This window comes from Theobroma cacao, chromosome 3 (assembly GCF_053813885.1).
Source record: "Theobroma cacao isolate CCN51 chromosome 3, ASM5381388v1, whole genome shotgun sequence".
NCBI classification, from domain to species: domain Eukaryota; kingdom Viridiplantae; phylum Streptophyta; class Magnoliopsida; order Malvales; family Malvaceae; genus Theobroma; species Theobroma cacao.
This window is the reverse complement of record NC_142641.1, coordinates 36,000,633-36,025,216: the sequence shown is the minus strand read 5'-3', so window position 1 is coordinate 36,025,216 and position 24,584 is coordinate 36,000,633. Positions and strand designations below refer to the sequence as shown.

At 34.8% G+C, this 24,584-nt stretch overlaps 2 protein-coding genes across 7 annotated transcripts; one reads left to right on the top strand and one right to left on the bottom strand.

Moving 5' to 3' along the window:
- The first annotated feature begins 1,849 nt into the window (after positions 1-1,849).
- LOC18605086 (P-loop containing nucleoside triphosphate hydrolases superfamily protein) lies at positions 1,850-16,641 on the top strand. 5 transcript variants are annotated; one of them, XM_018117793.2, is made up of 28 exons: positions 1,850-2,056; positions 2,159-2,339; positions 2,632-2,756; positions 2,970-3,086; positions 3,383-3,529; positions 3,684-4,049; positions 4,161-4,318; positions 5,713-5,834; positions 5,941-6,032; positions 6,191-6,431; positions 6,562-6,625; positions 9,230-9,378; positions 9,476-9,546; positions 9,650-9,823; positions 10,339-10,410; positions 11,692-11,793; positions 11,890-11,979; positions 13,192-13,267; positions 13,353-13,446; positions 13,549-13,618; positions 13,758-13,937; positions 14,141-14,263; positions 14,353-14,436; positions 14,522-14,706; positions 15,077-15,215; positions 15,303-15,362; positions 15,920-16,024; positions 16,132-16,641. In XM_018117793.2, exons 1-28 carry the CDS (start codon positions 1,961-1,963, stop codon positions 16,243-16,245), a joined length of 3,597 nt encoding a protein of 1,198 aa, XP_017973282.2. In that variant the 5' UTR covers positions 1,850-1,960; the 3' UTR covers positions 16,246-16,641. The 5 variants fall into 5 exon arrangements, with proteins under 5 accessions (XP_017973282.2, XP_017973281.2, XP_017973280.2 ...); XM_018117792.2 differs by having other exon boundaries at positions 3,684-4,073; XM_007037892.3 differs by having other exon boundaries at positions 1,851-2,056; positions 3,684-4,058.
- A 104-nt stretch (positions 16,642-16,745) lies between these two features.
- Positions 16,746-21,761, bottom strand: LOC18605085 (uridine/cytidine kinase UKL1, chloroplastic-like). 2 transcript variants are annotated; one of them, XM_088804190.1, is made up of 14 exons: positions 21,254-21,761; positions 20,355-20,446; positions 20,061-20,130; positions 19,846-19,964; positions 19,332-19,428; positions 18,818-18,897; positions 18,410-18,604; positions 18,112-18,195; positions 17,954-18,020; positions 17,714-17,774; positions 17,526-17,619; positions 17,329-17,401; positions 17,145-17,227; positions 16,746-17,057 (listed from the first exon to the last, which is right to left on the bottom strand). In XM_088804190.1, the coding sequence occupies exons 1-14, from the start codon at positions 21,513-21,515 to the stop codon at positions 16,890-16,892; spliced, it is 1,545 nt and encodes a 514-aa protein (XP_088660316.1). In that variant the 5' UTR covers positions 21,516-21,761; the 3' UTR covers positions 16,746-16,889. The 2 variants fall into 2 exon arrangements, with proteins under 2 accessions (XP_088660316.1, XP_017973284.2); XM_018117795.2 differs by having other exon boundaries at positions 17,954-18,014; positions 21,254-21,760.
- Positions 21,762-24,584: the final 2,823 nt, after the last annotated feature.

The following is a 24,584-nucleotide window of genomic DNA, read 5'->3' as shown; positions in this document are numbered from 1 at the left end:
TGGATTTATCCATAAAATTAAAAAAATAGCTAGATTCCAAAACTATTATAATCTCACAATTTGGTATATATTTTATAAATTTATATAAATAAAGGTATATATATTATAATTAATGATTTTATAAATTATAACTTTTATAACATTAATACAAAATTGAAAGTAAATATGTCTATATTTAAAATATATATACTTAAAATATATATATAATAATTATATTCCTCATAAATGTTTTTTGGAAGAATATTCCTTATAAATTAATACAATATATAAAGTATATGTATTCAAAGATATTACAAGTTAAATAATTATTATAATTTTATTATTTAATTTAATTAACAATATGAGTTTTCTTTAATTATATGAAATTAAAAAAAAAAAACATTATTAGATTTGGGTATTGGATACCCAAAGGGTGGTACCAATCCTACCAAAATCAGATATGTAATGAAATTACTATCTGAACTTTACTCAAACCTAATTATAAAGTATTCTAACTCTATATAATCGAGTTGAGTATTTATGAGTATCTTGTAACAAAGTATCTATTATCATTTCTAGTAAAAATAGATAAGGGGTTTCATACGTGAAAAACTTATTTTTTATTTTTTATGAAAATTTTCCTTAATTGACTTTAATTACTAGGTATTATCTTAAATATTAGAGTATTTTTGTAAAAATAATTATAATGATACAATCCATGTAAAATGATTGAATAAAGATAATTAATGATGTTCTCTTGAAAAAAGAATAATAAATTAAAAAAGAAAATAATAATATTTTATTATTTTACAAGATCGATTTTAAGGAGAGAATAAAATAAATAAAATATATTTTTTGATTTTTTTTAACGTAAGACTTTTTATGTTGATCAATATAAATTTTTTCGTTGAAACCTGTAATACATTTATAAAATATTCTTATTTCCAAACGATCAAAAAATTGAAATTTTTTTAGAATTATTTTAATTTTACCGAACGAAGTCTTTAAACAACTTGGCTTCAATCATTGACTTGACTTGATGCGCAACAAAATGGAATGCCTATGAAATCTGGCACATCATCAACATATTAGGTACTAAGATTAAATAACACGATCTTATCATTATTCTTTTTCTTTTGGTAAAGTTGTTATAATTAGCATCATTCTTTTTTTCGTATAATGATTTATATTAATATTGGTGATAAAAAGAGTATTATAACTCAAATCATTAGCATTGCTTATGTCCACGTCTTTTATGCTTTATTTAATTTTTTTAAATTAACACACTACTTTAATTAATCACGAAAACAAGGAACGTAAATATGTATATTATTTTTGTTATAAAGTATACCAAGGTAAAATGGGATGGAAACACGCAATTGCCACATTGGAGTGAACATGGGGCTTTGTCCCCAACTTATCCGTACTTAATCTTGGATTAGTTTAGACTTTAGGATTAGGGTTGAAAGCCAAATTGATTGGGGCAAAATAAGTCCACTTTCCTGATTTGCTTAAAGACAAAACACCCTCTCCACGTAAATAAAACTAATCAAAAGATCAAAATATAAAACACAAAAAAAAAAATAATAATCCGGCTGTATAACCGTTGAGCACATACAGAACCGAAACAAAGCTTTTTTTTGTTAACTTACACCCGCCCTAACCTTCACAGCAATGACCGAACTCCAACAACTAAACCACCCGCTATCTTACGCCGCTAAATCCAGACTCTAATACCGTATCCTATTGCTCTACTCTGGTCAAAAGCTTCGAGACGGGACGTTAAAATTCCGTCCACCAAAATCTTTTAATTATTTATTTATAGAAAGTAAAACAAAAATCGTCAAATAAATATAATCCCCTAAAAAATTTTATAACTCAATCTTTCAATCTCTCTCCTATATAGTGTTGTACAGAGAGAAGAAAAAACAGAAAAAAAGACAAGGAAATTAAAAAAACGAAACTTGGAAACCAGAGAGTCATGGTTTCAACGAGACGAAGTGGATCTCTCTCGGGTAGTAAAAGTAAGAGATCTTGTTCTTCTGAGGATAAGCCTCCGTCTCCAAAACGGCAAAAGGTGTCAGCATAAAACGCATCCGAATATGATTTTTTTTTGGGGTTTTGAGAGTAGCGGGATTTGAGTGATTAGGTATTGACTTTTTAGCGGAGTTTTTTTCAGGTGGAAAATGCGGAGAACCCGATGCCGGCTGCGGAGAGTTCCAAAGAAATGTGCACGTCGCCCGCCGTGGATCCTGGAGATTGCGGGAACGGCGATGCTCCGATCGCCGGAGACGGCTTGAACCTCGGGAAGGGCGAGACGTCATCGGCCGTTGTCCCCGTTACAGCACCGATCGCCGATGGTTAGTTGTTGTTTTGAGCTCTCAATGATTGTCAAGTTTTTTGTTATTTGAATTTCATTTAAGTGAATTTGGATTTGCATTTGAGTTTTGAGATGTGTCATATTTTTTACTGTCACTTTTAGTTTTTGGATTTTTATAGTTATTTTACTTTTTTCTTTCCATTTCTTGAATTTGAGTGTCGTTTGAGCAAGTTTGGATTTGAAATTGCTTTTCTTGAGCTTTTTTTTCTTTTAGATTTTTTGATTTCATGATTGTCATTTTTACTGAATTGGATTTGCTTGTTGTTTTAAAGGTTCTGCACCGATTGTTTTGGACAAGGGGAGGAGTTCATTCTCTACATGGAGTATTTGCCAGAAACAGAATCCAAATTTTGAGACTTCTACACCTTGGTGCAGGCTTTTGTCGCAATTTGCGCAGGTAATTTCAAGCCTCGCTTTATCAAAATATCTTTCCAGTAGTTAGTCTTTGTTTGCTTGGTGGTTGACATTAAAAGCACTGTACTTGCAAATTCTCTTTTGGATAAGAGTCTTCTCTCTGTATATTTAAGCATTTTATGTAGAGTAAATTTTAGATATCTGAACTAGTGGTAGTCTTGATTCTGAGTTTCGAAGCATTTTCTGTGAACTGCAGAATCCTAATGTTCCCATTTGCACATCAAATTTCACAATTGGCTCGAGTAAACACTGCAATTTCCAATTGAAGGACCAGGCAATTAGTGCAATGCTTTGCAAGATAAAACACACACAGGTATCACCTAAATTTTACATTCAATATGTTGCTTTTATTGGATTGATGCAAAATTAAGAATGCTTATGCATATGAGAGGGATTTGATGCTACTGTATGATCCTGTGTTCTCTTATTGGTTGGTGTTTTGTCATGGTCTTTTCGATGCATTAGCTCTTTGGATTTAGGGTTTTCTATTTTTCTTTATCCTCATTTTTCTTTTTGTTTGGGCAGCCATTGTTTTTATTTTATTTTGTGGAGATAAACTCCTTAATATGTACATGCAGTATGATACTCATTATTTGTCGACATGATCAGCAAGAAGGCAGTGCAGTAGCCATGCTAGAAAGCACTGGGAGCAAGGGATCAGTGCAAGTTAATGGGACAGTGGTGAAGAAGAATACCAGTTGTGCGCTTAACTCGGGTGATGAGGTGGTCTTCGGTTCAATGGGGAATCATGCTTATGTATCCTTTTTTTGGGTTTGAGAGCAATTCATTAAAGTCCATCTCTTTTTTGTTGAGTGATTTAATTGTGCTTGTTCTCTTCTGTGTTACTGGTTATGTGTTTCTGTGTCTGCTTATTTTTGTTATCTCCTTAATTTAATTTCTCTTGATCTAGATATTTCAGCAACTCATGACTGAGGTTGCAGTTAAAGGTGCTGAGGTCCAGAATACTGTAGGAAAGTTTCTGCAACTTGAGAGGAGGTCAGGGGATACATCAGCTGTTACTGGGGCTACCATATTGGCATCACTTTCAAGTCTGAGGCCAGATTTATCCCGCTGGAAATCTCCTTCTCAAGCCAGCAGTAAGATCCACCAGGTGGCTGAGGTGCCTACTCATTCTGTCGTTCATGATGCTGCGGATGTTGATCTTGATGGCTTGGAAGGAAATTCAACTGCAAATATAGGGAGTGATAAAGCTGCTGAGGTTGGAGCACTCAACAAGAATCTTCCTCTTGATTGCAACCACGACTCCAGCATAGAGGCAGGCAATGTAAAACTCTCTGGGGTGAATGATTTGCTAAGGCCTTTCTTGAGGATGTTTGCTCCATCAACTAGTTGTAATCTGAAATTGAGCAAAAGTATCTGTAAACAGGTATTGGACGAAAGAAACGAGTGGGCGAGGGATTCACAGCCAGCATCAACATCAAGTATGTCACTCCGCTGTGCAGTGTTCAAAGAGGACATTCATGCAGGAATTCTTGATGGCAGAAATTTAGAAGTGTCATTTGATAACTTTCCATATTATTTAAGGTATAATACAACCGCATAAACTGTCTCTTTTTTATTAAAGAAATCTTGCAAATGTAACTCAGATTTCTCTTAAACTTCTCTTCCTTTATCACTGTCTCCCGCCCATGCTGGTATAATTCAGAACTCCTGGACATGATTTGCTGTTAAGTGCCTTGCTTGCTTTCTCTTAATGTTGTCATACCTACTAAAATCCTGGCTTGTGCAATTATAACATTTAGTTTTTAATTTGACATCATTTCTTAAAGTTTCTGGCAAGTATATTATTACTAGAACGGTGTTTTGGCAGCCATTTCTTTGTTTTGTGTCGGTAAATTCTGTTATTTTCCAGAATCCAAGTCCAAGGGTTTGGAAAGATAATTTGAAATGTAGGTTGTCTTGCAACTAGCCTTTTTCAATATGCATAGGGCCATTGAGAAAGCCTACTGGTTGTACTCATGAATAAATGACTCTCTTTCTATTTATGGTTTCTCGAGTGCCTGCACTTTATGTTTTCAGCAGTAAAAAAAGAACTGAAAACATATATTTGTTATTTTAGAACTGGAATGTAGCTGGGATAAGAGCAGTTTTCCTACCATTGTACCTGATCTGGCTATTTAAGGTTGAAAGCTTAAATTTCAAACGAAAGTCATTTTTCTACCCATGAAGGAAACTGGGTTTAAGATTTCTATATTAGGAGTTAGAGTATGTAGAGTGAAGAGCCACTTGAATGTATGTTAGACAAGGTTTTGATAGACTATATGTTCAGGGATCTGGGGCTCCTAACTTCAACTAATGCTGAAAGGAAAATGGAAGAGGAAGGGAAAAGAACCAAGTTAATAGGGAATTGTGATGTTAAGAAAATGAAAGATAATTCAAGAGAAAGGAATGAAGATGGGAAGGAGTGGATGAGAAAAGTATTGCAGTGCTCACTGACTTTGAATGCTAGAGTGGATAGAAGGTATATTAGTTACTGAATCATGATTTGGTCTGAATCTAGAAAAGGAACTCTGTTATTGAGCATGAGAGGCTGTTAACAAAGGAAAGGACAAGAAACAAGTAAATTAGGCACTTTGATTACCTATTCTTTAGTAATTTGTAACCATAGGTATATGATGATACAATAACTTGTGATTCTGGCACAGGGTGTTTAATTTAACCTGAGATGAGTAGTAATTCAAGATTGACACGTGAAAGGTTTGGTCAGATAGATGTTGGAAGTATCCTAGCGATGTTCTGACTTTATGCAGATCTTACACTGTTCATATGTTAGTTTAGCTATTGAAGCTTATGCTATCTTTTCTTCTGTGCATTCTTAATGTTTTCTTCCCCCAAATGAATGGAAGTGATGGGAATTGTTTGGTTATTTATTTCTATTCAATGGTGCTTCAATAATTAGTGAATTTCTATTTTACCAGTGAAAATACGAAAAATGTGCTGATAGCAGCTTCATTTATACACCTCAAGCACAAAGAACATGCGAAGTATACTTCAGAGCTAACTACTGTGAATCCACGGATTTTACTTTCTGGTCCTGCAGGTGTGTGAGTAAATTTTGTTATTTTTATGTCAATACAAAGATGTGTTGCTTGTATTAGTAGCTTTAAACTGGACACTTGAACTTTTTCCTTCAAATGTATATGCAGGGTCTGAGATATACCAGGAGATGCTGACAAAGGCACTTGCTAATTATTTTGGGACCAAATTGCTCATTTTTGATAGCCATTCTTTTTTGGGTGTAAGAGATCTTTATTTTTATGAGATAGTTGATTGTTGAGATTATTGCATATTTATGTCTGTCATTGTCCAATTTCATTGTTAGCATATTATTGCTTGACAAGTCAAGATACTAACGGCTCATAAGTTGGTGAATTGTCAATTATAAATATCTTGTAGGGTTTGTCTTCAAAGGAAGCTGAGCTGCTGAAGGATGGAGTCAATGCAGAAAAATCCTGCACCTGCACCAAACAGAGTCCTGGACCTACTGATTTGGCCAAGAGTTTGACTCCAACTGTTGAAGCTGAAACGTCAAGCCCTGTGGCTGCCCCTTCTTGTGGGCCTGAATCTCAACCGAAGACAGAAGCTGATACCATGCCCTCCTCATCTGGGTCATCTAAGAATCAAATGTTTAAAATAGGTATTTACGCTTTCTTGAAAGACTTTTTAAAGTAGGTTCTCGTGTTTTTGACATTTCAGAAGTTTTATTGTTTAAGGTTATTATTTGGATTTTTACTTTTGTGACTATTGTCCTAACATGGAACTTGCAGGTGACAGAGTAAAATTTATGAATTCAACTTCAGGTGGTCTATATTCTGCAGTGTCTTCACCTAGGTACTGCAACCTCTCTCTACTCTTTTTGGAGAGTTTCAAAAGGTGGCTTGAATTCTGCATATCTTCTCTTCTCATTTAAGCATCCAAATGAATTATGCATGTTTGGTAGAGGGGAATGGCTAAGCCATTCTCCCTTTATTCCTTCAGAATAGTGTTGCATTTGTTTGGTGGCTTTTTACCGTTGGGAATTGCCATTCTTTGGAATGGCTGTTCCCAAAAAAGGGCTTAGTCATTCCCCTCTCCCCTTGTTATTAATCATTTCATGGCTGATGGAATAGGTAAAAATATTATTGGACGAAAATGTTTGTATTTCATAGAAATAATTACAACCCTAACCCTTTGAAAGGTTTTTTTTCCTCTATTTCTCCTTTTCTTTTTCTCTTCTTGATCTACCTCTCACCCCTTCTGTCTAAGCTTGCTGCCGTCCTCCCCCATAGCCACCGCCGTCCTCCGCTGTCGTCATTGCCAAGTTCTCCGTTGTTGGTTATCAGAGAAACCACAGCGATGTTGGAGTGTTGATCTGGCGCTGGTTGCAGGCAGAACTGGCCGTTGGAGCGTCGATCTGGATGCAGGAAGCACCTGATCTGGCGACGCCATTGGCCAAATCGGTGCTTCAATGGCCAGATTTGGCTGCGGTCAATGCCAGCCACAGCTAGCGCTAGATTGGTGCTCCAACTTCACCGGCTATTTCTCCGATTGTTGGCAACAGATATGAGAAAAGGAAAGAACAGAAGAAAATGAAGAAAAAAGGAAAAATGAAAGTGAAGAAAAAATAAAAAGAAATTGAAATAAAAATTTATATTAATAATTTAATAATAAATTATTGATGTTTAATGAAAATAGAAATTAAAAGATTAAAAAATAAAAAATGCAAATAGAAAAAAATTCAAATAATTAAAATAAACAATCATATAACTAATTTAATAATAAATTAGAAATTTAAAAAATTTATATTAATTATTTAATAATAATTTATTGATATTTAATGAAAATAGAATTTATTTTTGTTTTTGATTAAAATAAATTTTATTATAATAAAGGGTAGTTTTGTTATTTTATCAATTATTCCAAAGGTATTCTTACCAATCAAACATTAAGAAAGTTATAATAGCAATTCTTACCCTATTTTATTCTATGAACCAAACTACATAATAATTTTTCTATTTTATTCCTTCCATATTCTATTCTTGTAGAATAATTATCTTATTCCATTCTATTCCATTCCACAAACCAAATGTACCTTTACAATATGTTTGATTGGAGGAATGGAATAGCCATTTCTCCCCTATTCGTAATTCTTGTTTAACACTTTATTAGGTTGGAAGGAATGATCATTTCTTAGAATGGACATTCAAGGAGATGAGAGAATAGCTAATACCAAAGTCCCCTTTGTATTGATTATTTCAAGAGGTAAGGAATAGAGTAAAAAATTAGTAGACAAAAATGTCCTTTATTAATTTTAAGAATTTCTATAATATATAAAATGCAATTTATTTATTTTTTAAAATTTCTTTCAATCTCTGCCTAAGTGCTTCTCTCATTCTCTCACTAAATTAAAATGAATATAAAATTAAAAGAAAAATTAAAATGAATATAAAATAAAAAGGTTTAAGTTTTAATTATAAATTATAAAAAGTTAATATTTTAAATTTAAAAATTAAATTATAATTTTAATTATAATTTTTTTTGTATTTTAACATTTTAAAAATAATGAATAAAATAAAATAATAAAATAAATATTTTAATTTTAAATTATTAATATCTTAAATGAAATATAAAATATTAATATTTTGTAAATTAAAATAAATAATCGTTTAACATTTAAATAATAATTTATTAATATTTTTAATAAATTATTAAATAATAAATATTTTAATTAAAAAATGAACTATTATAATAAAAAAATTTTTTTTGTCATTTATCAATTATTCCTTTATTCCTAAAACTATTCAATAGGAACTCTTGTCTTATTTCATTCCCATGAACCAAACTATATAATAGCTATTCATCTCTTATTCTATTCGTACGAAATGACTATTCCATTCTTACTCTATTCCTTCTTGTGAAGCAAACGCACCCTTACTTTTCTTGCTAAATTGATAACTTTCAATGTCTGTGTGGTCCTCAGCAGCCTATTCTCAATGAAATCATCTGATGAGAATCAAAGAATAGCTGTGAAAATTGCTTTTAAAGCCTGTTCTGCGTGTTTTTAAATTAATTGAAACCAATCTAACAAGTTTTAGTGATATGTTGTGGTCCTCAGCAGCCATTCTTAATGAAATAATTTATGAGAATTAAAGAATAGCTGTGTGAAAACTTGCTTTCAGACTGTTCTGCACATTTTTAAATTAATTGAAACCAATCTAACAAGTTTTAGTGATATGTTGTGACTTAAGTGCCCTTCTACTTGTCTCTTTTAAGGCTAAAAGTGGAATAGCCCTTCCACTTTATCTCAACTCACTGAATATGGCCAGCCATATAGTTTTCTTATCTGTATTCTATTTCTCACATGCTCTTACCATCTATCTTTTTGTGGTTCTTATTGTGACAAGGTATTTCTCTATCACCATGCTCTAATTTTTTCTTTACCAATTCAATCTACAGAGGCCCGCCTAATGGGGTTCGTGGGAAGGTTGTCTTACTCTTTGAGGACAATCCTTTCTCAAAAATTGGTGTAAGGTTTGATAAGCCTGTACCTGATGGCGTTGACCTTGGAAATATTTGCGAGGGTGGCCATGGATTTTTCTGCAATGGTAATGTCTTATACATCCCTCAATGTTTTGTGTTTATGTTTAAACTTTTTTTATTGCAGATTATTAAAGCTCTGTCTCTCTTGTTCTTGCTCTCTAGTGTCTGATCTTCGTTTGGAGAACTCAAGCACAGAGGATTTAGATAGATTACTCATTAACACATTGTTTGAGGTATATATTTCTTTATTTTTGAATAAGCATATGATACCTGTCTAGCTATGTGGTCTGCTTCCATTCTTTGGTTTCTTATTGACTTAATCTGATCTTTTATCAGGCTGTATACAGTGAGAGCAGAACTTCTCCTTTTATTTTGTTTATGAAAGATGCTGAGAAGTCTCTTGCAGGAAATACAGACTCTTATACTACATTTAAATGCAGACTTGAAAAGCTTCCTGATAATGTCATTGTAATTGGTTCACATACTCATACTGACAATCGTAAGGAGAAGGTACACGTGTTTTTCTTGTTATCTTTTAAGACTTGTTCTTGTGCTCTGTCTTTTGATACATTAGGCTAAATGAATTCACCGTGTTTTGGGGTTGTGAAAGATAAATAAAAGTAAGAGAAAATCAATATCAGAGAGAATTGGAAACAAAATTGCAAAAAGCAGAGAATTTCAGTGGTAGATTGATGCAAAGAGGACGTTAGTAGTGTCAATGACCAAAGAAATGCTGTTCTGTAGTGTAACTGCTTATTGACTTTTAGCTGTTTTCTCAGCAATCTCTATAACTTGTATAAGCCTACCCCAAGTTTAGTATGATCTATGATCCATGTTTCAAATAGCATTAGGCGTTAAATATCATATTTCTTTAGTTTGGGGGTGATCTACTATCTCAAAACATTGTGAACCATTTTTTCATTATCGGTTGGTTTCACCTTGGACTCTAGAGTAATATGGGTTGATCTCATTTAAATGTTAAAAGATCTAAGAATACCTTACCCTATGGTATTTTATCCTTGCAGTCACATCCTGGTGGTTTGCTTTTCACAAAATTTGGTGGCAGTCAAACTGCTCTCCTTGACTTGGCATTTCCGGTAATGATTTTATTTTTTGCAGATTCTCTCTCTCTCTCTCTCTCTCACTCTAGTAGGGGTTGCCTAAGTTATGGCCCTATGGATGGTTATATTTGTCTTATTTACTTTTGTAACTGCCGTTGACTGTGGGTGCTTTTCGGAATGAAGGGGTTGCAAGGTGTTTGCGTATCAATAATTCTTTACGTTTTCATCCTTTTCAAGCTTTTTATTAGTTTGTAATGGGAAATGCTTGCATCAGTCTCATATTCTTTAACACATGAAACTCTCTAGAGTAATTTTGTAAATGTATTTTTGATTTTGATGCTTATGTAATTTATCTTTTATCTTTTTCTCTGATGGCTGGTTTGCATGACCCAATGGACAAAAAGCTTTTCCCATCCCCTAAACCTTATGCTTAAAGTATATTGTCTCAGTGCTTAGTATAATGTTCAAAGGGCTTTGCTAGATAAAACTGGCATTTTCATTCATTGATATATGATCCCTCCCCACCCCCCCCCCCCCCTGCCCCCAGCCTGTGGTTTTCTTGGATAAATTAATTGTATACTATTGTACAGTATTTGACTTCTTGCTTCACTGTGCTTTTCTTGGAATTAAAAGGTCATAAGTCTGGATTTTGACAATGATATATGTAGCATAAATAGATGTGTGATGACATTTGTTTTAAGTGTTGCTGGTGAACAATTATTGGGTAACAAATTATGCATTGATTATTGACTGTACAATTCATTTCCTGTATAACTGAGTATTTTTACCAATTTGGTAGGTATAGATGGTGAAAGATGTTGATATTTTCTTTCTTTGATGTTGCCATAGAAATGCTTGAGTAAAAGTTATCTGAGCCTTTTCTTGTTGATAAATTCTTGATTGAATATTTTTCATTGCATGGCATGTAACTGGAAATGGTAAGTTCAATGTTCTTGAGAATTCTCTTGCGAGAACTTGATTTGGAGCATATAGGTAATATGTTGTTCTTGGTGTTGGGTGTCCTTCTGAATTGAATTTGGGATCAATTAAGGATGTTCAGTTTAATATTTAATTGAGCTCTTTTATCTATAGTACTAGTTTCAGTTTTAGTTATGTTGTAAAGATGCTGGAGCAGCTGTTCATATACTAAGAAAATTTGCCTTTCCTCCTGTCACCAAAAGCTTTCGTCTCCTATGCAAATATGCTTTACCTCCCATACACACATGCACTTGCCTGTACACTATACCTCCTTTAGAGACTATTTGGTTATTCATGATTTACAGCGGTCTGATGTTTGTTCTCTTTTGATATTTTCAGGATAGTTTTGGAAGGTTGCATGACAGGGGGAAGGAAGTTCCAAAGGCAACAAAACTTTTGACTAAGCTTTTTCCAAATAAAGTGACCATTCACATGCCACAGGTTCAAATGTTGTATCAAAGATGATAGATTGTGTTTGTTGCACTGTCTCTATGTGTGTTTCAAATGGAACATATTGAAGCTTATGTACCATTGCAGGATGAAGCCCTGCTTGCATCTTGGAAGCATCAATTGGATTGTGATGCTGAAACTCTGAAAATGAAGGGGAATCTGAATCTACTGCAAACTGTTAGTATACCTTTTTCTATTATCCTTTTTTCTGGTCTTTAAATGCTAAAGATTGGTTTATGTTGCTTTTATCTTCTATTTGGGAGTTTAGGTCCGGTGAAACTTTTTAGTTTTCTTCAGATAAGTTGTTGTGGAGTTTTGAAAATCTTATATTGCTATCAAGGATGGCACAATTGCATGGGAGAACTTCCCTGGCGAGTCACCTAGATATTATGTCATAGAGACAATATTACGGTTAGAGGATCTTTTTTCTTGGCACATTTTTATTATACATGTATGTCCATTATGTTGTTGTCTTGCAGTATGATGTGGTGTACCTTGCACTTTGAAATTTACACTGGAATAAATTTACTTGTGGTTAAGATTAGGATTTGGAATCAGTGGATGTGCCTTCTCCAAATTCTGTATGAAGTTTACTGTTGTTCCAGGGGTGATGACAAGTGTATTTTTCGTATTGGATGCTGTATCGGGGGTAATATATTGACATCAAATCATTTACAAAGTTTTCTGACATCTTGAGGGAGTAATTACCCAAGGGGGTTTGCCATTGGGGGGTTTTTTTGTAAGGTGTTTTGCTTCCCATGGTCGATGGCTTTATATGTTCTTCTCACTGACAGGAGCTTGGTAATATTGGGATGGCTCTTCTCTGTTAATTTTCTGGTGTTTTAGGTGGAAAAACAACAGGGAAAAGACTTGATGGCTCCTGAAAGTAACTACATCCCATAGCAAGTGGTTCATAGTCTCTCATATGCTGTATTCAGGATCTACTTGGTCATCTGTTAGATTGGTTTCTGAGAAAGCTGCCAATTTAATTACTGAAAATTAGGCATGTGTAGAAATGAAGTTGTTTTGAGAGTGTACTTTATGGATTTCCAAAGGCTTATATTTGGAGAAATTGAACTGTGAGTGAAAGATGAGATTATTGATGTTTTCACCCTTTGGGAGGTGTTGCTCTTTAGGTTCTTGGCTTCATGATTTTCTCCCTGCCTCCTGACCTCCCCTGGCACTTAGCATTAAGCCTCCTAACGAATTAGAGCATGTGATTACTTTGTTATTACCAGGACGCGGGTTAAATTACTCTTTGGCTTCATCTTAATTGATTCTAAAATTTGAGCTTATGGAATGTTGGATAACTCTCTCCACATGCTATGGTTATAGATGTGGTATTTGGAAAATGATTATTAATGTTATATTTTTCATTTTTCTATGTAGATTTTAAGTCGGAGTGGGATGGAATGTGAAGGGCTTGAAACTTTGTGCATCAAGGATCAAAGCCTTTCAAATGAAAGTAAGTTTTCCTTCGACATATCTTCATCTCCATAATTGCCAATAATTACGTCCCCCAAAATTTATTTTTTTGGTATCCATTGCAGGTGCTGAGAAGGTAGTTGGATGGGCTCTAAGTCATCATCTAATGCAGAATCCTGAAGCTGATGCTGACTCAAGGCTTGTTTTGTCTTGTGAGAGGTACCTAATAGATAATATTCTCATTTCTTTTTCAAAATTTTTTGCTGAATGGTTAATCGTCAGTTGGGAAACAAAATTATAATGCAATTGCGATTCTGGCAGCATCCAGTACGGCATTGGAATCTTACAGGCTATCCAGAATGAATCTAAAAGCTTGAAGAAGTCACTTAAGGTCCTTGTCGTGCCTTCCCGCAAAATGAGAGACATTATACCAAGTCTCAATTGTGTATTCTGTTTCCTAAAATTATAGTGTATTCTTTGAATAAGTATCCAACCATTAATCTTCTTTGTGGTTGTTTTGCTGATTTCAGGATGTTGTAACAGAAAATGAATTTGAGAAAAGGCTTTTAGCTGATGTCATTCCACCCAGTGACATTGGAGTTACCTTTGATGACATTGGGGCTCTTGAAAATGTGAAGGATACATTAAAAGAGTTGGTTATGCTTCCTTTACAGAGGCCTGAACTCTTTTGCAAGGGGCAACTGACCAAGGTTATCTAATATATAGCAATGATCTGTTTCATTTAAAATTTTTGCTGGTCATATGTTCATTTGCAATATGATTTGTTTCTATTTTTTGTAATTCTCTTTCCCTTTCTTTCAACCCCCACTTTTTGCGCCCCCCCCCCAAACCTTCCTGTTTTATTCTCTTACTTTTCGAGGATTGTTCTCATTCTTAACTTTTATGTAAACAGCCTTGCAAGGGCATACTCTTATTTGGACCTCCTGGAACTGGGAAGACTATGCTGGCAAAGGCTGTGGCTACGGAAGCTGGTGCAAACTTCATCAATATATCCATGTCAAGCATCACATCAAAGGTCAATTCTGTTGTTTCTTTTAACTGATTTGGCTTTGCTATGGTTTAATATTTTACTCAAAATTTATATATATATATATTTTGCTGCAGTGGTTTGGTGAGGGTGAGAAATATGTTAAAGCTGTTTTTTCCCTAGCCAGTAAAATTGCTCCTAGTGTCGTATTTGTTGATGAGGTTAGTTATTTGTGATCCTCAATTGGTATTCGCAATTTGGGTTTACGCATTGTAATTTTCCTTTCATGTCTGCTGTGACTTATAGGTTGATAGCATGTTGGGCCGGAGAGAAAATCCAGGGGAGCATGAAGCCATGCGTAAGATGAAAAATGAATTTATGGTGAACTGGGATGGCCTACGTACAAAAGACACAGAACGGGTTCTTGTACTTGCAGCCACAAATAGGCCTTTTGACCTTGATGAGGCTGTCATTAGAAGGCTGCCCCGTAGGTAAAGTATTTTTGGCTTCCTTTGGAGGAAAAAAGAAACAAAAAAAGCAAGCAATGCCCATTTCCTTTGTTCCTTTTTTCTTCCCATCAACACAAACTGTGAGAACACCACTGCCTACTTTCCTTCCAGAAAGCATTTCTTCCAGATGTGATCTAACATTTTTAGTAGAAAAATGCAGTATGGAAAGGCCTTTAGCTTCACTATTTCAAAAATTACTATTGTAATATGTCATTGATAACCCAAATAGATCCTTCTGACTGCGGTCCAACTCTTGTACATAAGCTATACATTGGCACACAGCACCAGCTTACTCCAGTTTGATGCACTGGTAGTTTGAGAGCATCTACTAATAGTTTGGTAATTTTGGCAGATTGATGGTAAATTTGCCAGATGCTGCAAATAGAGCAAAGATACTAAAGGTTATTCTTGCAAAAGAGGACTTGTCTCCTGAGGTTGATTTTGATGCTGTTGCGAGTATGACAGATGGATATTCTGGGAGCGACTTGAAGGTTTCATTTACTTCACTTTTCCTACTTCCAATGAAATTTCTCTTGGACTTTTTTAGGTGACTGTTTGTTTACTCTGTTATATTGCAGAATCTATGTGTGACTGCTGCACACCGTCCAATTAAAGAGATTCTGGAAAAGGAGAAAAAGGTAGGTATTCTGGCCAATGAATAGGTTGTTTACTCTTTCATATGGAAGGCTTTGGGCTCTACTGGTAAATTTGTCAATCTAATGATGATGGCTTCATGAAGTTAGGATTAATGACCATAGCTAGATGGAATGAGTTGATCCTAGTAGTCAGAATTGCAATTGTGATGTTTGATGTTGCATTGACCCTGTTATGCGGGTAGATTATTCATAATCATGCATTCCCTAATCAAAGCACTAATCCCTGATGTGACCTAGCCAAGTGTATGAATGAATCTAATTCCTAAGTTTATAGCTCAAGTGACTGGCTTCCAATTGTTATGCAAATGTTGTCTGCCAAGACTTAATTATGTCTTTGTAGACTGATTTATTTTGTTCAAAGGGACTGTAAATATCTGTTTTTTTTTATTCTTTTTAATTTACTGAAATAGAGATGAGAAGTAAAATAACAAGGATAGTTGTAGGGAATCTATCTTTAGAAAAGAGAAAGTTATTCAAGTAATCATATCTCTATTTGCATAATGCCAATGGGTTTCTAATAGTTTCAAAATCTATGGCAGGAACGAGCTGCTGCTCTAGCAGAGGGCAAACCTCCACCGCCTTTGAGTGGGAGTGCTGATATACGTCCTCTAAACATGGAGGACTTTAAATATGCTCATGAGCGGGTAATTGAAAAATAGAAGTTGGATGGCTTTTTTTTTTTTTCCTTAAAACAAAAAAAGAAAAAACAAAAGTTGTATTGATTAAGCTACTTAAATTCATATTTAAACAGGTATGTGCCAGTGTATCATCTGAGTCTGTAAACATGACTGAGCTGCTTCAATGGAATGAGCTCTATGGTGAGGGTGGTTCAAGAAGAAAGAAGGCTCTCAGCTACTTCATGTGAAGGCTTTTTGTACAAATGGTTCTTTTCTTCCAAAATTTTCTGCTCTTCTCCTAAAGCCTGTATGCAAGTAATTTTCTGTGCTGTGGTCTGTGGGGGGCTCAGTGGGGAGCTATTTTGTCTGTGTAATGGAAGTATAGGTTTTAAGTTATGTTTCTCAGGCCAGCTCGGGGATGGTCGGTATTAAGGGAGTGAAACCTACCAAACTTCTGGCTTGGTTGCACTGCTTTCGTTTTGTTCCCCATCTCCTTAATGCCAGCACGAAGAGCATGTTTTTTGTATTTAAGTTATTGAACATCCCATAAAAAGAAAGAGAGGACGCTGTGAATATATTTATAGTGATTCTTTTTCGTGCTTGTCAGAATTCATCAATAAGTAATGCTAGCAGATTTCTTTTAATTTTGAAGAGTCTTCTTTTAGATAAGCCTGTCGATGCTGCATCTGAAACACATTTGCATGGTTGGAAAAATACTCGGAAACAAAGCAGCGCATGGTTCGACCAAATTGTTCTCTTTGATTTTGCAATCATCTTATTGTGTTTCATTGTCTAGTATCAAATGCTACCAATATCATCAATAAAAGTTTTAAGGTGACAATTCATAATCTTTAGATAATTTTCGTTTTAACTTTTAAATGATCACAACAGGTCAGTCTTCAATCGGCAATGAATAATTATCTGCACCGAAGTATCGATCACCAAACTCACCCAGCCCTGGTATAACTCGGAGTTCTTCATTCAACGCAACATCTATCTCTGACGTGACAATTTTTACAGACGGGAACTGTCTGCAGACACAATGTATTCCCTCCGGTGCCTGAAATTTAGTGGTTAAACAGCTCCATGAATCCATTTTGAGGTTAAATTTCCAAAATCAAGAAACCAGGCATTGAAGGAAACTCACAGAGACCAGGTTAAGAAATATTATCTGGGACTCTGGAACACCCTTCTCTAGGAGAAGTTGGATGGCTTGCTTGGCAGAGTAACCTGAAAAAAGAAAAGATGGACGGCCTCCTTTTGTCACCCTTCTCTCTGATGATGATCACAACGGTAATGCTGCTTATTGAAGGCTAGAAATTTTGCTTTACCTGTTGCGAGAACAGGATCCAGAAGCAGTACATGCCTTTGAGAAATATCTATGGGAAGCTTCTCATATATAAGCTGCCCAACCCAAAGTAGCAGATGCCAAATTTCCAGTGAGACCTTACTTTTTTTTTTATCCAGGATGCTTTCTGAAAGCAAGGAGAAAGTATGGACGTATTCCAATTCTACACATAAACATCACCTGTTTTCCTTTATCACCTTCACGGTGGATGAGGATTTTCCCTATTCTGATTCCTTTGCAGCAAGCTCGCAGTGCGTTCTCCATGCTTTCACCACTGCAAATCATAGCTTAAGGGAATGAAGTTATAAGAAACGAACATCTTGGAGAGAATATCAGATTCGTAATACAATACTGGGATTTTGCCTCACCTGCGAACAATGGATACTCCACACAGTTTCTTGCAGAAATCAACTCCAGCGTATACCGATCCTGGGACAGCACAATAGACATACCCAAATTTTGCACCTCAATTCAATATTACAATACAAAAAGAAACGTAGTTTTCCTGCTAGCGCCACAAAAGAGAATAAAATAAAAATATCTATTAGCTTTCAGGGTTCCGAGCCCAGATAACGAGTCAACTTGTGGCTGTTTCATTCAAGAAACACCTGTAGGTGTGATCACTTGTTTCTCAGTGAATGGCAGGTATCCGAGCCCATGCTCCACCACCTGAAACTTGACAATTCACAACCTCATGCTTAGAATTAAATTCTGATACAAACGGAACAAATCTTTTCTTTTACTGCAATTCAATAGCAGAACATACCAGTCGGATTAGCCGGTCTGAATAAAAAGCAAAATCGTTTTTATTTGTATCTCTGTCACGAATAAGAGTGTGCATACCCCTAATCTGCAAGCATGTCGAAGCGTTAGATAAAAGCAATAAGAAAATATGATGAAGCATCATTTTTGGTTGCACTCAAATAGCAAGCAAATGCACAATCAAACGCCTTTTACATCATGTAAATCTTAATTTGTCTCTTACTCCTTGCATGAACTAGCCCATAGTCTCAGAAGAAGAAGATACCAATGATGATAAGAATGGCTTTGTTTATAATCAATACCTGGAATGTTGACTGAATCACATTCAGGTTGGGATATATTTTGCAGAGGTTGTGCTGACCAAGCTTTGTACCAATATGTTGCACAATCAAATCAATTGCTACATGATTCTCACCACCACGGGGTATGATAACATCCGCATACTTTTTTGATGGCAGAATAAAATCATCAAAAGCTGGTTTCACAAATTTTGCATACTGCAAAATGAAGTAAAGTACTCAAAGATTTTGATTGTCTATAAGGATGATAGAGATGACCTAAAAAAGGATGGTTCTCTTAGTGTGTTCTCAAAGCTATTTGTTTTTGAAGTTAATAAGTTCTTTGTCTTTAAATTTCCTATGCTGCCAGATACTTTATACTTACCAGTTTCAACTCTCAATATCTTAAATCATAACAAGCTACATACTTGCCTGTTCAAGAACAGATTGTAAAGTTCTGCCCCTCTCAACAGTGTCACGATTTATTCTGCGGGCAAGCCTCACATCAGCATCTACATGAAGCATAAGATCAATAAGGGACTGTGGAACAGAAAAAAAGACCAGAACTCACTGAAATTTATAAGAAAGAAGATTATGCTGGACACAAAGTCTTGATAACAGATGCAATGTCTGAGTTATAGACAGAACAACAAAGGTTATACATATTCAGCTACTTTTTATCATGAGAATATAGTCTTTGAGCGCTAGAATGTAGCAGCATTGAGAAGTTTATTGTAAAAGAACTGATCAGATGAAATCAGTTTTATTAGTTGCCACTGGCATAGTTCATTAAAGTGTGTCTAGCTAATTTTCAGGAATTTTCTAATTTTTTAGTTACATCTTTTTGCCCCTATACCATAGTTATACTAGAAACTGACAGTTAAACATGAAATCATCCAGTGGACTTTAACAATTCCAAAGTTTTGATTCCATAGAAGAAAGAGACCAGCATCAACAAAGATCTTCATATTCATCAAGTGACGAACACGTTGATCATGAAGTATCAATATCCCCTCCAAGATTATGACCTCAGATGCATTGACCTGACAAAATTAGCCACCAAAAAGAGAAAAAAAAAATACTATAAGGCTTCTTCATATCAAAATTGAGTTACCAAAAGAACTACTATTGATTCAAGGCATCAACAATCAAGAAAGTGGTTGGACATGGCCTAATTGAAGTTTCTTCAAGGCATGAGCTAGCTACTAGGATCAGGTGAAACTGCAACTATTACGTCTGATCTATTGGATATAGCCAGACTGATGTGTTACTTTGAAATGATAGGGAATGTATCATGATTTTGGGCTTAGAATCTCAGATAGAAATCCATGGGAAAATGTTAATAATTTCTGCACTCCACAGTGTAATGCTTGTTAGCAGACAGTCGATTAACCGAATCAACAAATATGTTTTGCAAGGACAACAATCCTAACATATGATATATATTAGAATGAAATTACCTGTCTGAAACTGTCAGAGCGACGCCGATGCTGCTTGAAATCATATATTGGAAGATGAACAGATTGACCAGATTTAAGCTTGCAAATACATTCCAACATTTGTTCTGTATCAAATGCATCTATAGAAAAATCACCAAAGGACTTAGGTCTATATAAAGTATGAATCAGTGCAACAAGTAGAAGACAAACTGCTGAATCAATATATAGCAACTTACCAGGATGATCAAAATTAAATTTATGGACAAGCTTCACTTCCTCATCTGTCAATCCACGGTAGAATGAATCCTACGATATTTAAAATCAAAAGAGTTGAACTTTCCAATATTTGTTTCTCAATCCTTAATAAATCCTAAATCCCAGGAAATAAGAAGTGACTAAGGGTGAGCTTGGCATTGGGTTGGCTAATTTCGCAGACCACAGTTTTCAAAACCAACTACAATGCCAAACTAAGCCTAAGCCCGTTGTACGAAATCAATAAATTACTTATGCTACAGATTCCATTTAGACACCTGATTGACAAGTACAACTCTATGGTCATGAAGTTGGTGTATGATCTTGTCGCACACCGTTGTTTTGCCCGATGCAGTTCCTCCAGAGACTCCTGCTCATTTTTTTTTAATAACAATTAAATCATTTAGAAACATAAAATAAAAATTGAGATTTTTCACCACATCCAGCATTCCCATTTCTCCTATTGCTTTGTTTGGCTAATGAGAAAACACATGAGAATCAACCGAAAGTTGCCAACGAGTGATGTTTTGCATGGAGAAGTTTCAAGGAATTGAACCAGGCTGCCTGCTAGAAGATGGATGCATGAATGCTACCCGGGCTTTTGAGATAGGGAATGATTCCTAAATTGATATGCTCAGGCCAAGGAACGTCAACCGAAGTCTTATCTTGGGGGTGGAGCGAAATCTGGATGCTTTTAGTCATGGCAGTATGCTTGGGTTATAGTTTTCTTTGTGTAATTATCTTGTTGCGTTTTTGGGTGTCTTTCTGTCCTTGTGTGGTTTCGTGTATGTTTTGGCAAATTTGTTAGTAATTGGTACATCTAGATAAAGATTTATTGACTATTAGATGAATGGGATAGGTCTCTGTTGGTTCAGGGGCTTGATTTTCTCTTGATAAGGCTTTTGTTATTTGGAGTAGTCCAGTGTAAATGTACTGCTCTTTTTCCCTCCTTTCATGTCACTAATCGTCATTTATCTACCTAATTCAAGATTTATTATGACATACAAGTTTTTGAAATTAATAAAATTTCTTCTTTCACAAAAAATTTTCCCCTTGTTTTCTCAGCAACCACATCAAGTTACCAAACCTTCATGCATTAAAACAAAACCACAAAACAGGACAAGAGGGAAAAAAAAAATCAATTTCAAGCGTAGGGATTAGTTGATATTATATATACCGATGACAAAAGGTTGTTTGGGAGCATTATATTCAGCGGGTTGTGGTACGGTCAGCTGCGACGAAACAATACCGTCGGGCCGCAAACCGGAGAAATGAGCCCCAGAGGTAGCACGCATTACGTGATCCATAGTTGAAGACGGATTCCTCGTTTCGCCTGACTTTGGCTTCGTTTTGATCTTTGTGTTTTGGTGTAGGAAAAGGAAACATAACTTGTGGTTTTGCAATCTGCAGGCATATATATACCATAAGCAGCATCTCATTCAACGGGATGATGGCGTAGAGCGTAAGCGGATGCTTCAGGGATTTATGGAAAAGAGTCGAGGGCACGTATAAATGCTTGATGTTGTGCAAGCGGCTCACGCTGATGCCTCGTACGATGAAATTCTTTTGGAGAAGGTTTGATCACATGAAGGGATTAACGTGGTACTGTTCCCAAACAGTTGAGAATGGGGAAGTTTCTCTGGTCTCTATGATTTTTTTTCTTGGCAAAATTCTCTTTTAAATCTTTTAGTTATACTCTACAAAAAGTATGAATTTAGTCTATTTGTGTAAATCGAATCCTTGTACTTTGTCAATGTGTTGATTTTAGTCTCTAATTTTAACATATTTAAATTTAAGTATCACGTATTTTATCAATTTGTTGAATTTAATCTCTAACACTTAAATTTAAATATCACATCAACTTAATCAAAATGTCACTTCAATATACAATTAAATTTAACAATTTTAAAAGTAGAAATTAAAATAAACAAATTGACAAAATACAAAAATTCAATTTACATAAATTATTGTACAAAAACTAAATCTATACTTTTATATAAAGTACATAAACTAATTGAAGAATTTACCTAAATCTTTTGATTCGTGACTTTATTCTCGAAAATATTTGAAATCAATTATGAATTAAAGTTAATAAGCATTTTTCTTATAGTTAACATGCTATACAATATGCAATAAATCCAGTAAATCTTAAAAGCAGAAAACAATCATTTTAATCTTATAATTATTAGTAAAATAATTATAAAGATACCTTTCTTCATATAATCCTTATTTGTCTATTGGACAGAATAAATTTGTCTTTACAGTCATACTTTATAGCACCTAAAGCAATCCATCATACCTTATTATCTCCGAAGACATTAATTTAAAAAATTATCGCAATAAAAAATTTTAATGTGTTGCTGCCAGTAAATTTTTCTTTTTCTTGAAGAAGTAACGGATTTTCTTGAAGAGACTTTGTTTTTCATAATGGAAATATGCATCCTTTCTTTTCTTTTCTTTTCTTTTCTTTTTTTTTAATCTTTAAGCATTAGCATAAAGTTATTTCTTCTTTGTAATGACTCTAAGACATGCATCAATATTCTTAAAGTTTTAATTTTCCCCCATTGACAGTAAATAAAATGAAGCCAGTGATTGATTACGACAAAATTAATCGATAGAGCATTCGTCAACGTATTATAAAATTATCAAATTGCTCTAAAATCTTTTTGTATCAAAACAGTAAATAGAAACAATTTAAGAAGTATTTAAAGAGAAAAGAGAGATTGATTGTAAATTGTAAATTGTAAATTGTTTTTGTATCTCTCAAAAAACAAAAAGAATTTTATTTTATTTTTTGTTTTGAAAGGAAAAGAATTTTATTTATACACTAAGATATCTTAATTTGTACTAATATAATAAATATAACTATTTAAAAAATATATAATTATTTAAATGAATATAATTGTTTGAATACATATGTCCGTATCAACAAACATAATTGTTTGAATACACATATCCGTATCACAGCGTTGCCTTGTAATAACCTGTTGAAGATGGCTCTAATATACATTTCCAAGTGGATTGCCGATATTAATTTCTCCATTCATTAAGGTTTGACATGCATGGTCCATGACTTATAAACAGAGAACTATGATCTACAGTTCAATTAAAATACGGAAGAGTACGTATATGAGATTTCTTAGTGGGACTCTTGGAAGTCCCCAGGGCCTCAACGTTTCGCTGCGCAAGAAGTGAACTAGAAGATTAAGTAGAGATTGAACGGATTGGTTATTCTTCGCTGCCAGTGGGAACTTGGTCTCTTTTTCTTTCTAAAGCCAAGTCTTGGACTCAACCTTGGGATGCAACAGCGGAGTAGATATGCCTGTGTCTCTTTTCCTCGTAGATGTGGACTTGACTTTTTGAGCTCTCTCACTGCCATCCATTGAGTTTTTCCCCGATTCCTAGGGAGCTAAATCTGTGAACTCCCAGGGAAGACCAAGGACGAACGGCTCTAAGGACTTGCGGTTGACTATGCATGGAGTCTTGGATAGACAGAGACTCATACTCTGCTCAATCCATAACCAATCCTGAAATAGCTGAACTCGTTCTTTCTCCCTGTAAATTGATAGAAAATTTTGATGTTGAACTAGTAGATCACTCCAAAAGGGATACTGAAAGAGTTCCACGAGTTTCTTTCTATCCTCTGTTGGTGGAGCTTCTTGGTTGGAAACACTAATTGCCTTAATAAATGGAGGGGATTCAATAAAGCTGCTACCTTTGCTCGGAGAACCAGAAGCTCCAGGATTGTCTCTTGAAAGTAGGATGGAGAAAAAAAAAAAAAAACGATTGCTATCGATTTCAATACAATTCGCAATGTCTATGAAATATAGGATGTGCTATTATCTTTGCTATTGCAATTTGGAACAGGAGACTGTTCCTTGAGAAATAAAAGAAAAAAAGAAATGTGACGTGTTACAGGAGAGTTGTTCTTACGGCTTTTCCCTTGGACACTAAAGAACTCATCCTCAGCCTCTGATCCCACCCAGGCTTTGCTATCAACCTAAGTCTTTGTGTATAAGACAGAAATATATTTGCTTTTGACTTTGTACTTGGAGTACCTTGCTTCACACACAAAAGGAAAAAAAAGTCATGGCTGATAAAAAATCCAATTTTAACTCCATGAACCAAAAAGCAGTCAACAGTGATTTTCATCCAGAAGATTAAAAAAGTCAAAAGGAAAAGGAAACTAAAGCAGGCAATTTTATTTTGGTCTCTCTTTCAAAATGATCAGCACAAACTGAAAATAGGTTAGCGTAGAACTTTAGGCACGCGGGTTTTTCAAGTCAAATATTAACGCCAGCAGCAACTGGAACCACTTGTACATACCTATGTTCTGGGAACTCGTCACAGGTCCCGCAGAGGAAGGCTGAGACTTGAAACTGATCGTGTTGGCCTCTGCATAATCGGCATTGATCATGAGTTCCCTCTCCAAGAGAGGTGGCAGCAAGAGTCCGCCAGTATACTTTTAGAACAAATTCCTGAATCTGGTATTTCAAGGACTGAAGCAT